The 14,969-nt window shown below is 36.9% G+C and overlaps 2 protein-coding genes across 2 annotated transcripts; both read left to right on the top strand.

The window, feature by feature from the left end:
• The first annotated feature begins 104 nt into the window (after positions 1-104).
• Positions 105-3,424, top strand: znf330 (zinc finger protein 330). The gene is made up of 9 exons (XM_077571772.1): positions 105-242; positions 321-340; positions 406-476; positions 562-638; positions 1,491-1,617; positions 1,725-1,829; positions 1,928-1,974; positions 2,838-2,955; positions 3,047-3,424. The coding sequence occupies exons 1-9, from the start codon at positions 123-125 to the stop codon at positions 3,295-3,297; spliced, it is 936 nt and encodes a 311-aa protein (XP_077427898.1). The 5' UTR covers positions 105-122; the 3' UTR covers positions 3,298-3,424.
• Positions 3,425-4,433: 1,009 nt separating this feature from the next.
• il15 (interleukin 15) lies at positions 4,434-14,967 on the top strand. The gene is made up of 6 exons (XM_077571773.1): positions 4,434-4,690; positions 8,038-8,123; positions 9,811-9,898; positions 10,009-10,053; positions 11,045-11,185; positions 11,269-14,967. The coding sequence occupies exons 1-6, from the start codon at positions 4,652-4,654 to the stop codon at positions 11,359-11,361; spliced, it is 492 nt and encodes a 163-aa protein (XP_077427899.1). The 5' UTR covers positions 4,434-4,651; the 3' UTR covers positions 11,362-14,967.
• The last annotated feature ends 2 nt before the right edge of the window (positions 14,968-14,969 follow it).

Raw genomic sequence — 14,969 nt, 5'->3', positions numbered from 1 at the left:
GACAAGTATTGATACTAGACGAGTCATTTAAAGCCTTCACATGTGTCTAGTTCATTATCATAGCGTCACTTTAATGCTTGGTGTGCGTTCTGGTGAAGGTTACTTTTCTTTTGAGTGCCAAAATGCCCAAAAAGAAGACGGGGGCCCGGAAAAAGGCGGAGAATCGTAAGGAACGAGAGAAACAGAGCCGAGCCAACCGGGACCTGGTGGACTTGGCTAAACATCCTTGCAATGTCAACATGGTGAGACGCCACGGTGGCTCATTTTGTCCATTTCAAGTGTCACAGCCCACTAATGCCTTGTTTCTCCCTCCTATGCAGGATTGTGATAAATGCCAGAGGTGAGCATTTCAATCAGCAATGCTGTTAGGGTCGACGGAGCGCTAACCTTGTTTGTTTTCCCTAGAAAACAGAAGAACAGAGCGTTCTGTTACTTTTGCAATGTCGTGCAGAAACTTCCTACGTGTGCACAATGTGGTGAGTGCAGTTCGGCAAAATATTTCTCTTTTGTTGTGTTCTGATATGTGGGTTAAAAAAATGTTTTCGTTTTTTTTTTCTCAAGGCAAAACCAAGTGCATGAAGACTTCAGACTGTGTCGTCAAACACCCTGGGATTTACAGCACCGGCATGGGCATGGTGGTAAGTTGGAAGCAAATGTTGTAACACTCTCACTAAAGTAATTAATTGATAATTATTTTTACATTCAGTCCTATATCCAAAGTCTGAACGTTCCATGATGAGATCGTACAATTCGGAATTGAAATGAAATTTACAGGAAAAAATATGCCTCCGATACAATTTTATTTGCGAGTATTTATTTAAAAGTTTGTACCACAACGTCAATGCTAATGCTAATGTCATTGGCCCATTTTGCATTATGTAAAGATAAGGTCGAGTGTCTACTCTACTTTTTTTGTTTAAGTGTTAGGAGAACAATATAGGACGGTCTCTAAAGATGGGATTTACAGGAAAAATGGTTAATGTCACAAATAGAACATTTGCGATCGTAAGATACATAAAAACATTTGTAAGAAAGTGTAGAAAAAGTTTGAAAAAAGTATAGTAGAATAAAGTAGAATAGTCAGATTTTTTTAAGAAAAGATCTGAGAAAACAAACTTTGCTTCTGAGTACATTTCTAAAAAAAAAAAATGAAATAAGCAATTTCCTAGAAAAAAAAGTCTTCAAATAGTGTTCATTTTATGAGAGGAAATTTGGGATTTACAAAAAAATAAGTTAATTTATAGTAACATTTAAGAAGAAAAAGGCAATGTAGTTTTACAAAAAAAAATAGTACCGTATAAAACGGTTAATATTGTCAAATGAATACCTTTGCGGCTGTTTCAATTAAAATAAAGCATTACTATCAAGGTGAAAACAGAATTAAAGCAATACTTTGAATCGAACCGCGTTCTTTTGTACTAATGTTTTGCGTCCATGTTAACCTGCACTCGACTTGTTTTTGTCACGCAAATCACCTCTGTGGCCACTAGGGGGCAGTATGCGACTTCTGTGAAGCTTGGGTGTGCCACAGCAGGAAATGCCTCAGCACTCACGCCTGCATGTGTCCTCTGACTGAAGCCGACTGCATTGAGTGTGAACGCGGCGTGTGGGATCACGGTGAGACCCCCCCCCCCCCCACCACCAACACCACAAAAAATAAATAAATAATCAGCTGACCTCCATCAGGTCACGTCGCCCTTTCACTCCCCTCATTCCTTCAACAGGTGGCCGTATTTTCCGCTGCTCCTTCTGCCAAAACTTCCTGTGCGAGGATGATCAATTTGAGCATCAGGCCAGCTGCCAAATCCTTCAAGCCGAAACATACAAATGTGAGTCACTAGCGTCTTGGTTAATATTCAGGTGGATTGCTGCGTGTGTAACCTGAACTTATTTTTCATTTTTGTTCCTACCCTTCATTCCAATGTAGGCGTTTCCTGCAACAGACTGGGCCAGCACTCGTGCCTGCGCTGTAAGGTGGGTACGCAGCTCTGCTTACCTGTGAACACAAGTTCTAATGTGCATTTTTGGTACAATTTAAAACATTTTCCAGGTGTCTTAATAACGTGTTGGTCAAAATACACCAAAAGATGTAGAATTTCTGCATACCTAACACTCTTTATAGACCTGTGGTGGGCAAAGTATGGCCCAAAGGTCACATTTGTTGAAATTAGGGCTGCAACTAATGATTAGTTTAATGATTGATTCATTTGGATTTTTTTTTCATTGAACCAGATTTTTTTAAATTAGAAAAATACATTTTTTAAATTTCCATCTGTTCATTTAAAAAAAACAAGGTGTCACATTATTTAATAATATTTAATAACAAAAAAAAATCAGTTCCTGGTTTGGTTTGTATCATGTCAGAAAATTGGCAAAAAGTTAATCATTGTTTTCCAACGTAAATGCAGATGTTCGTAGATGTCTTATTAAAAAACAAATAATCACTATAATCATCTATGAATGGTGAGGGCTGAATTGCAGTTTAAAAATCCCAAACAAGTTTGGCCTCTCTTGATCTAGTCCCAAGGTGTAAAATTAGCCTGTTTTCAGGAGGCCGGTTTTTCTCGTTGTAATCTGACTTTTATTACCATGACGACAACTCGCCCATGTATGAGCATGGGAATAAAAAAATAAATAAAAAAAAAACAGCAGGCATTGTACTTTACCAAAATATTTCAATGTGTCACTTATCGGAAGTACACGTCATCGGCTAATGCTAAAAACAACACTTCAATGTTTACTTTTTGGCTTTGACATGAATACGAATCCAATTTTTTCCAAGATGGCATTTTTAATTACCACGAGGTGGCATTTAAAAGACCCTGTCGTCCTCCCAGGCGTGCTACTGCGACGACCACGCCAAGAGCAAAGTGTTCAAGCAGGAGAAGGGGAAGGCGCCGCCATGTCCCAAGTGTGGCCACGAGACCCAAGAGACCAAAGACCTCAGCATGTCCAGTGAGTCCCCTCAAACGTCTCAGCGTGCCAATGTGTCACATGACCATCACCCCGTGTGCGCGCGTGTGTGTTCGCCCCTCGTCCGTCGCAGCTCGCACGTTGAAATTCGGGCGCCAGGCTGGCGCTGACGACGACGACGACGATTACGGCGCTTCTGGCTACGACGCCTACTGGAAGAACGTCGCGTCCGGAGGCGGAGGACGCAACTACGACGACGACGACGACGATTATGATGATGATGACGATGAGGAGGAAGATGACGATGAAGAGGAGGAGGAAGAGGAAGATGAGGGCGAAGAAGGAATGGCCGCTCTTAAATTAGACGGAGCCGCCAAAGTCTGAAATGGGACAAGGTTTTATTGCAAAGTCTGGTGGCGGTTTTGTGACCTGCCTCAAACTTATGAAACATTTTTTATTGACTTCGCTGTCAAATATGTTACATGCCACAATAAAATAATTATCACAGAAACGAACCTCTTTTTTTTCTGGAACAAACACAACATTAACTCATTCACTGCCATTGACAGCTATGGACGTCAAAAATTGATTTTAACTATTTTTAATAGTTTAACATTTTTTTTTCCATTTTTGTTAACAAGAGTATAAAAACGTCGATTTTTTTTTTTGTACTTTTAGAACAGATATAAAATTTGATTAATCGTGAGCTAACTTGTGAAGTCATGCGATTAATTACGATTACAAATTTTATTCACTGATGCCCCTAATTTTTAATAACTTTGTCTTTAAAAAATATATATTTTCAGTTTTTAATGTTTTTTTAAAGAAAAAATTAGGGGCGTCGGGCAAAAATAATTTTTAAACGTAATTAATCACATGACCACTAGTTAACTCACGATTAATCACAAATTTTATATCTGTTCTAATACAAAAAACTCTTTTTTTATACTTTTGTTAACAAAAGTGGGAAAAATGTTAAACTAGAAAGAGTTAAGAGTTAAATTGCACATGCACACATCAAATCAGAACAACAAACGATAATATATACATAACACATAAAGTGAATATAAAAAGTCTACACACCCCTGTTCAAATGCTAAGATTTTGTGCTGATAAAACAACCTTTTGTTAATGTGACCTTTAACCTCTAACATGAAAAAACAACAATCTTTAGGAGGGGAAATAAAAAGTGTTTGCTGAAGTGTGCACACCCTGCGAATTCACCAATCACATATAAATTCATGTTAATCAAAATATGAGTCAGCAGTGTAGGGAGCGTGTGCTGGGTTTAGACCGTCGTGACGTCAGACAGGTTAGTTTTTATACCCACTGATGATACCTACCTGCCACTTTTCATGTCATTTCCGTAGCCCAAATAAAGTTCAGATGTTCTAATAGACGTCCTGTCGTCATATAAACATTGCAGTACTAGTAGAGTATAGCCTCCCTCTCGCTCGCACCCCCCTCGCTCTCCCCCTCCCCCTCACTATCAGGTGACGAATCAGAGGCGTTCACTTCACACTGTGCATGTGCGTGTAATAAGTAACTTTATTTCTTGGGGAATGTCCGCGCAGCGCGTGTCGTTGACTTTTCAACCGCTGACAAGAGACTACGCACGCACGTAAGGAAGGAATCCTCCTTCCCCGTCCCCGCAGCAGTCCACTTGTCGCGGCATGTTGCGGTGACCCGTGGACTGCACCTCCGCCACACCAGCGGGGCGCGCGCACTCGGCGGCTTCATGACGGCGCGCTTGCTCGTCGCCCTTCAGACGACTCGTGTAAGTTGATTTTGACCATTGTCGTTCTTCTCCCAACGGATGCGTTTGCGCGTGCGCGTCGTTTCGCGATCGAAAAGCCACGCAAGTCGTGCGTAATGATGACGCGCGTCGTGTGCTGCTGGGTGGCACGGCTCGGTTAACCGCGTGAAGCACGCGTGCGCTGCCAACGCGGGATTTTGCATTCCAGCCCGTTGTGGCCTTTTAAGCGCGACGACAGGAGAGTCCGTCAAAGTTTCACTTTCGAGTTGTATTATCGCCGCCCTGTGCACTTTCTCTGGAGTCTGGACGTCAGTTAAAGAGGTTTGACACTTGGGTGGGCTGAGGTCTAATTAAGCGCTAAATATGACGATAACATTTTTATTTGACCGTGGGACAATCAACTCATTTTGATTGGCTGGGGCCGGCAGCTCGATGTTCTAGTGTAGTGTTTCCCAATTCCTTTATTGATCCAAGGCACATATTTACATAATAATAAAAAAAAAAAATCTCCGCCAAACTCAATGTCAGGACAAGTGCATACTCAAGTTAATTGCCATCTAGTAGATTATTAGCATTTAATTACAGTCATTAGGGACACACGTCATGCCAATCATTCAAGGGCAGGGATTGGACAACAGAAAAGAAAACACGAGAGCTACAAAAGCTTTTTGACATCTAAAATGATCGCTTTTATTGCCCTTTTTTAAATTATTATTTTTAAAGTTTTACTTCTGCATGCAACAAAAGTATTGCAACTCTAATATTTAAACGAGACCTCCTCGTATTTGTGCAGTAAAAAAAAACAGAACATAACTGCGTGAATATTACCCTACATAATTTGTATTACACGTTCCAAAAGATGGATTGGGTTTTCATTCAAGTAAGCAGCACTTCATCACCAAGCTGCCAAATTACACTTCTCAATTAGTGTCGAGTAGTGGTTCAGTTCCCAATTTTTTGGGGGTTCTGTACCCCCAAATCCCCACTCACTAATGCGCGTTGATGATTCTCCAAAAGAACAATTTAACACAATTGATGGTTTTCTTAATTTGATCTTTTAATTCCTAGACATTCTTTTTACCTCAAACATAAAAATAATAATGTTGCTTTGAAAATAAAAGTACAGTAGCTGTAAAAACACAACAAAAACACCTAATCAGAATATTAAACCTGACTAAACTGTCGTATTCAGAATGCAAACTGTGTTGTGACCCTCGTCACTTACCGTAGTCTATGCGGGGACGCTAAGGATGTTGGGAATTGTGGTTCTTATAAAAATACTGTATGCCATGAAGACGAGATGATGGCAGAATAAACGGCAACCGAACAGCACAGTCAAGCGTCCTTATTTTCTTTATAACAAAGAACATTACATTAACTATTGTAGTATAGTAGTTACCAAAAACAAAAAACAAAAACGAGAGTTACTTTGAATGTCCTTATATATTTGGGTAAATAAAAATGTTTTTTTGAATGAACACAATTTCATTCATTCATTCTCCAAACCACTTTCTAAACAAAATATGAAATATTTGATACGCAATAAACTTGTACCATGTTAATAAATAAATAAATAAATAAATAAATAACATTTTCCTTCTGTTTTAATTCTTCTTAGTAAGTTAGTGAGCTATTTTTTTAGAACAGACCAACCCGTGTGCTCCTCATGTTACCAAATCTGCTTACCAAGAAGAAGAGAGAGAGAACAAAAAAAAGTTAATTGGAACCAATTGACTTCAAAGAGGAAGCTCATTTATGCAAGGCATGAGACACATCGCCAAACAAAATATGTCCTCCAAGTCAACATGCAAAAACAATCTGGGAGATCTTTCAGATGGCGTTTCCTCCCATCGGTCGACTTGAGGAAGTCGTTCAGGAAGCGTGTCCATTGTCAGAGTAAACAGCATTGGCTCAAACTGATATTTGAAATAGAATCACCGAAGCTGTCTGGCAATTTGGAGTAAAGTGAAAGTTACCCGCAATTCAAAATAGTCAAGGCGAAAGTTGGCACACGCACAACCATTTAAGCTAACAATATACAAAGCAACATGGACGCCCTTCGACCTAATATGTACTTTCACAACGCCAAAAATAAATCTGATGACAGCCCTTAGATAAACATACATCTGTAAACGGCAACTGGAGTGTGCGTCGCCTATCCGGTTTCATCACCTCCTCAGAAATGAAAACAATATACCTTTGCCTTGTAGAAAGTCAGCTTAGCTTAATGCAAACAAACAATGTAAAACACCATTGACATGTTCACGTTTAGCATCAAAGCGACACAAATTGTACTTCTAAAATGGCCACTTTTCAGCAGAAACCTTCGTTCAACCATCAAAGAGAGCAAGCCATTTTCAACACTTTCCATTGGTCAATAATTTGTAAAAATGACACCCACACGTGTGGACTGAACTAAAGTAGACATTTTTGAAAAAAGATGAAATTTGTCATTTGGGATGTCGATTATATATCCTGTATCCTCTACAAAAAACGGCTAATACTACAAGAGCTTACTGAGTCACAGTAGAAGAAGAAGTCTATTCTTCTTCGTTTGTATCTGCAAGACTGTACAGTATTATACTGCCTCTAGTGTCCAAGGCGGGTACACCAGGTACATTCTCTATAGTTATGATTGTATAGAGTGCTACATATTTTTCCATATTAAAGACATTATAAGATTGGGAAAGATTATTATTGTGTTTGGATTGCATCATCATTCACTGCCATTGACGGTTATAAACGTAATTTTTTTTTTTTAACTTTTTCTATTAGTTTAACATTTTTTCAAGAGCATGAAAACCTAGATTTTTTTATTGTACATTTAGAGCAGATATAAAATTTGTGATTAATCGTGAGTTAACTATTGAAGTAAAAATAAAAATGAATCGCCTAATTTTTAATAATCATCTTGTCAGGCGATTAATTTTTTTAATTGTAATTAATCGCATTACTTCTCTAGTTAACTCACGATAAATCACTAATTTTACTTATTTATTAGTTATTAACTTATGTATTTATTATACTGTTAACAAAAGTGGAAACAAATGTTAAACTAATAGAAACAGTTCAAATGAACTTTTGACGTTTATGCCGTCGAAACAGTAAAAATAACTCGTGTCACTCATCACAGCTGCAATCAACAATAAACTTGTTAGAATAAATATATATCTCATGGTGTCAATCAAGAAGTCACCATCATTATATGAGTCATGCTCGGAGTATTGTTGCGTAAGAAAAAAGGACAAACGTGTGGGAAAGAATGGCGAGGTATTCATTTGTGTCAATTACGCGTTGGATTTACGTCTTCGGAATCAGCGATGCGTGGACGCGCCGAACATGCACTAACCCGTCCGTGTTGTTTCCAGACAGGCACGCGGCTGCGGCTGTGCCCACACCTGTGCAGGGACAGACGCACAACTCAGGTGTGGTGGCTTTCTGTATTTGTGCTGAGGTACGACGACAGCGGTGTCGGATTGCTTTTTGGTTCCCGTGCAAAACAAGCATCATCACGTGGCGGCGCCACTCATTCAAATCATTACGGTTTCAATATTTTCACCTCTCCAAAGTGACTTAATCGAATCTTTTTTTTATTGCAAATGTGATTTTTAGTCATTCACGGATGGAGAAATATTTGACACATTTACTTTTGATTCTTCCTCATTATGGGATGCAGATCATTGCAACCCAACATTTACGGCACATTCTGATCATTTTAGAAACAATTTTATAACATTCCAAAACGCCCTTATTCCCCAATTTATACATCCATCTCCTTTTTCCACATTTATCGTCCGATCAAAATTCCAAAATTTTCAGCTCATCTCATATCCCTAAATTTTCACAATAAAATTCCCAAACAAAGCAATATTTTTTTCACTGATTCCAATTTCAAAACATTCAGCTCCTTAGGAACTATTTATTACATTCCCCAACTTCACACCATAAAATTGCCAAATGAAAAAAAAAATACAGTATTAGAAAAATGCCAAAATATTCTACAAAAACAAAGTCATAATTTTCAAGATTCTTATTTTTTTTTTTGTCAATACAACAAGAAAAAGTCCCAACACCACAAGAATAAAATCACGAAACACCCCCAATGCGACCGTGCTGACAACTTCACCCGGGAATCAAGTGCCATATGTGCTGTTTACCAAAAGCTAATGTGAATTTGTGGCACTGCAGCTCTGCTTACCTTTTGGCTTTTGACTTGTTAGCAGGGGCGTTGCAACCGCGGGGGATGCGACTCAATTGTCTCAACTCGCTTTTATTTAGAAAGCACTTTAAAAGCACCCGCAGCTGAAAGAAAGGTTTGTACATGAATATAAATCAAACATAAGACATTTGAATGCAACATGCTTCAGAAACAATAAAGTTTAAAAAAAAAAAAAAAAGTAAGGTAGTGCCCTCTGCTCAGTAATATGTCCCAGAGCCAAATGCAATCTAGAGAGACCATATAAAAAAAATCTATTGCAAACCATAATAACAAAAGTTCGCTAGCTTAATGCTAACATCTAATGCAAAGTGCCATTGACGGGCTCACAGAAATTAGCATTGACGTTACTGTGAATCAAATTGTATATTTAAACACCAAACCATGCAGGGCATTACTCACAGGGATAAATAAGTTCTCTATACTGTGGCAACGGCTATTAGGCTACTACAACTTTGCAGGGGACCTTCTCTGCCTCTTTCTCTCTTCTTTTAAACATGCTGCACCTGAATTTGTAGAATGTAAAAGCCCCGTAAACAATCATTAAAAAAAAAAAAAATCATGCCATGGTGTGGTGGGGACGCGGACGACAAACTGCGATATACGTTTGTCCAGCTACCACTTGAAAGAGGCTCTGGATCTTCACTAAGCTTAGCCGATTAGGTCATCCATGTGTAAATTTGCACCACTATTACATTCATTGGACGGAAGTGTGGAACTGTTCGCTTTAAGACATTGGGGGATTTGGGCCAAGGTTGACTTGGTTGTTTATTTGACACAAACACAACAATTTGCATACAATCAAATAAAAAGCCAATTTTCAATACGCCCTCGTGAAAGTGCCAGACTTGTCATTTTGATGGCATATGACGCAACACAAGCACGTTTGTAACTAAAACGCGGGTCTCCATTGTTCCTTCGGCAGCTTCCTGAGTTCGGCTTCGTGTGCGCTGTCCGTACGCGAGTCTCGAGACCTGCAGCAGTGCTTGAGCGGCCTGACGCCCTTCATTGAGGTGAGAAAAAGGTATACAAGTCGCTTCTTTGCTTTTAGCGCTTCGCAATGTTTTTCTTTTTTTCATCCCATGAAGACAAATCAAAATGTTACTCATCTTTGCCCTTTCAGAATTCCAGCGCAATGTTGTACGCACCATCCATGAACGATATTCAAGTAAGTCAAATGCTACGACTACTATATATATATATATATATATATATATATATTAGAGTTGTCAAACAATTAAATTTAGTAACCAGATTAATCACATTTTAGAATGTTGATTAATCATGATTAATCGCTTAATAAAAAAAGCCTTTTTTTAATAAAAAAAAAAATTAATGTCATGTCATGAGGACGTCTTCAGCATTTTCTTCTTTTTCTAATCCGTTAATTACTTGCATGATTTAAAATGAAAAAAAAAAAAAGCCCCCAATATTTTTGACATGAACAAATATTTTAAATGTGATACGCAAAAATTCATTAAATGCTTTACGTTAATGCATGTAATTATATTTATTGCTCAAACACAACATGTGCTACCTTAAACGCTGTCACGCTAAAAGATCATCTACGGTCAAAATTAAAAGTGCGATTAATCTGCATTAATTTATGATTTTTTTGTGGTAAATTAATCAGTTAACGCTTTAACTTTGACAGCACTAATATATATATATATATATACATATACACGAATGTCAAGAGAAAAGTCATACTGTTGCAAAAAAAATAAAAAGTCAGGAGAATCAAATAAGAAAGTTCCATGAATAAAGCTGAAATGAAAGAAAATTAGGAATACCAGCAGTTAAAATAAATTTACAGGCACTTGCAGATTCACATATTTGTCCATTTTTTGGGATGGAAAACACATGTTGGAGAGGTTAGTCATTTTTAAAAACATGTTTTTTTTCTCTTTCCCAATCCAACAGCCATCACAATGCCGGGTCGCGATTAGCATGCCGCTCCGGTGCGCGTCTCCCGTCAATGACACCATTGAAAAAAAAGATTTTAAAGGAAAAAGCCAAAAGTCATAATTTGACAAAAACAACATCATTTAATGAGCGTTATTTCATGGAAGTCAATTTATTTCTACTGAATCCACTCCGAATTTTCGAGGGGACCATTTGTCGATCCCGTCCGTCTATGGCGTTGCTCTCTCCCGCAGGCCGATTGTCATCCGTCGTCCCTCAAGTGTTTCCTTGTGGAGCTGGCGATGGTCATCGACGAAGAGGAAGTTGACATGGACAACGATGACGTCGCCTGCATCCACAATTTCAAGGACCATCTGGATCGCGAAGGCAACGCTGTGAGTCCCGTACACAATTTACCGGATGTTCAGCGAACTTAAATCGTGCTTCTTCCCCCCCCCCCCCCCCCCCCGAGTTGCAGGTCAGCTGTCCGCCATGCGAGGCGCACTCGCTCGGGAATGTCACCACTTTTCTGGACAGACTAAAAACCCTCCTGCAAGCGATGGCTCAATAAATGCCGATCAAATGTACAAATCTGTAATCTATTGTATAGAAACTAAAATGTCTTTATATTTACATTTGAGGTCCACACCTTTTTGGACAATGACGGAACCACAATCAGCACATTATTTGTATCAACACGATGATATTATGATATGAAAGATGTAATGGATTATTTCAGTTTCCATTCGTTACCAAGGGAAATATTCTTTCCAAATAAGGATAAGTTCAACCAATCAGAAAAAAAAGAGAAATTTGGCCAACCCAATGAAGTTGACAAAAAAAATAAAGTTACAAGAAGAATCCTAATCCTAAACCAGAAATTAATAGATAAAAGTAGTAATGCAAAAAAAAAAAAAAGTTGCACTTTGCAACCATGAAGTCGTAATTTGACAAGAATTTTTTTTTAGACCAAATCTTAACATTACATTCAAGAAAAGTTCATCTAAACGTTACAAGGAAGAATTTTAAATGACGAGGTTAGTCATAATTTACAAGAAATAAATTTTCATGTCAATTGAATATAATCATTTTATTACTATATTTTAGAGTCATTTTATGATAATAGTGCTAATGCTACAAGTAAAAGTTGTAATATACAAGAAAAAAAACAACAGAATTTTAAAATAAAAAAAATGATACGACGAGAACAAAATCATACTTTTCCAACAATAAAATACAGATTTTATGAGGGAAAAAAATTCTCAAAGAGAAAATATTAATGTTACGAAAAGTTTTAACAAATCCAAGAAAGAACAGGGAATAAAGTTGGAATTTATGAGAATAATAATTTCCATTCCGACATTGAGGTTGGAATTAAAAAAATAAAACAATTCATATGAAGTCGTAACGTCGCAACAAAAAGTAACTTGCAAGAAAAAAAAATGATCAGAAAATCTTAACGTAACAAGTAATAAATTATAAAGTCAAGAGAAAAATCTTAATGTGGTATCTTACAAGAATAATAAAATATGAAATTAAAGTTGCAAAAAAAAGAACAACTTACAAGGAAAAAACACAAGAAATAACGTAATGTTATTATATTATATATATATATATATACATATTATTATTATTATATTATATTATTATTATAAAGAACTCACAGTTAAAAACAAAATGGGGATTTTCAAGAGAAATACCGCAATGTGTGAAGAATAGTGTCATGTGTCTTTACAAAAAAAAAGCTGTAATGTTATGAATAATAAAGTCATTGACAAGAAAGAAACCTTAACGTTATGAGAATAAAAAAAAAGTTACAATTTACAAGAATATTTGATAATGTTACCACAGAACACAAAAAACAAGTTATTTTTTATTTTCCTTTTTTTTTTTTTTTTTTTAAATTGGTAACTTATTTTTTTCCGCACAACTTCCTCCCATCATTCTGATAGTTTGCTTTTATTCAATCCAACTATTTCATCAAAAATCATAAACAAAACAACTGTCATTGTCCAACTACGTGTGCACCTAAATACTGTATATATACATGTGAATAATTTGAGATTGTGTTTTTTTTTTTTGTGGTCATTCTAAATAACATCTTGTAGCTGAATATGAAAGAAATGTTTTTAATGTGAGGTTGCGACGTATCGCTGGGTGTGTCAATGCTAGCAAATATTTGACCGTGACCAAAAGCTAATTCATTGCTAAACATCCATGAATGTACAGGAAGTACCAAAATATGCTAAAAGCACAACTGGAACGAATGTTGTTGGACCAAAATATGCTAATTGCCAAAAAGAAATGAATGGAATGTAAAGTGAAAATATGCTGAATGTATAATGACGATCAGACCCGCCCACCCACGAATCACAATGCCTGAAAATTTGCACTAAAACACGTTTACTGTAAAACTGACACATAAAACAAAACGGAATATTATTATTTTTTTTTAGCTTTAAAGGGATACTTGACTCATTGAGTCATTTTCAACAGTAAAAAGATATTTTCTCTATCATTAATGAGGTAACTTCATTATTTTTCACGAATAATGAAAACCTTTAAAAACTAATTTTGGCACTAACCGTCAATTGAAGATGACATCACCTGTGCTGAGGAAGCGGGTAATGACCAATCATGGCTCAGTTTGCTGACCAAATCCAGAAAACAGGTGAGCCGTGATTGGTCGTTACCTATTTCCTATAAAACAAACTTTTTACTGCTGAAAATGGCTAAAAGAGTAAAAATATCCCTTAAATTAGTTTTTTGTGTGAATATACTTTTTTTAGGTTATTTTTTTTATTATTATTATTTTTGATTAAATAGAGTTTGTAGAGTGCTAGATAAAACAAATACATAATAATAGAAACTCCAATTCTCATACCAGTTTGTCCTTCGTTCCTCTGTATCCCCCCAAAAAAAACACATTTGAAATGAACCCAGAAAATAAATATGAATATGACATTTTCACTAATTAGCTTTATAAACTTAAGCTGTCATTTTTAAAAAAACATTTTTTTGTTTTGATTCAGTTGTAACTACAATCACCTCGGTAAAGACCACCATTCTCAACCAAACCATATGCTAACAAACGTCTGCTAGCTTTATGCTAACATATACATTTGAAATGAACCCCGAAAGTAAATACGAAAACAAGATATTTTTACTAATTAGTTTCATAAGCATAAGCTGTAGTTTTTAAAAAGCATTTTTTTGTTTTTATTCCGTTGTAACTACAATCACCTCAATAAAGACCACAATTCTCAACCAAACCATATGCTATCAAACGTCTGCTAGCTTCATGCTAACATATGTGAAACGCCACTGACAGGCTAACAGAAATTAGCATCAACGTTCCATTAAATGTAAAGCATGCGACGTGAAAGTGGAAGCGCGATATGGAGGGGGTTCACCGTACCTCACTGGTTGTAAACCTGCTGAATGTGACACGGGTAATGTTCACAAAAAAAACAAAAACAAAAACTCCATCAACCCTCATCGGTGGGAGGCTTCTGGTAAATGTTTCTTTGTACTCCTCCCGTATCCGTCTGTTATCGGTCGCATCGTGCCAAGTGTTTGCATCGGCGCGTGCAGGCTCAAGTCTCCCGAATGTTACAAAGCAGCTTTTCGTAAATGAAATATGTCTGGAATTGTTTGCGCCTCTGCGTATTTTGATAAAAGCGTGCCACGGAATCCAAATGTGAACAGCATGATGAAGATGACTTGTTGACATCTCACTGTGTTGTGTATCGGACCGTTCATGTCTCAAGCATTTGTGTCATTTAGCACTTTGTGTTGAACAGTTGGATGGGTGCGTTCAAAAGTTTATAAAAGGTCAAATTAAGTTCACTGCTTCATTCTGAAATTTCACCCCAAAGTCAAATATGCAAATAATAATTCGAGTTACACATGTAGACACACAATACTCATAGGCATATATTCTTTATCCTCTGTGGAGAAACGACTATTTCTGTAACTCACTAAGTAGTTGCTCTGTGTATAAATGTATACATTACACTGCCCCCTGGTGGCAAAGGTGAATTCAAGCATGAAATCATGATGCACAATTCATTTAACTTTTTTTGCATTCTATTTATGTTATTACTGTTTCACAATGCTATGGCGTGTTATTTTTCTTATTAAAACACATTAATAAAAATTTTTTGGGGCAGCGTTGGA

This window comes from Vanacampus margaritifer, chromosome 7 (assembly GCF_051991255.1).
Source record: "Vanacampus margaritifer isolate UIUO_Vmar chromosome 7, RoL_Vmar_1.0, whole genome shotgun sequence".
Lineage (NCBI taxonomy): Eukaryota > Metazoa > Chordata > Actinopteri > Syngnathiformes > Syngnathidae > Vanacampus > Vanacampus margaritifer.
This window is presented reverse-complemented; position numbering and strand designations above follow the sequence as displayed.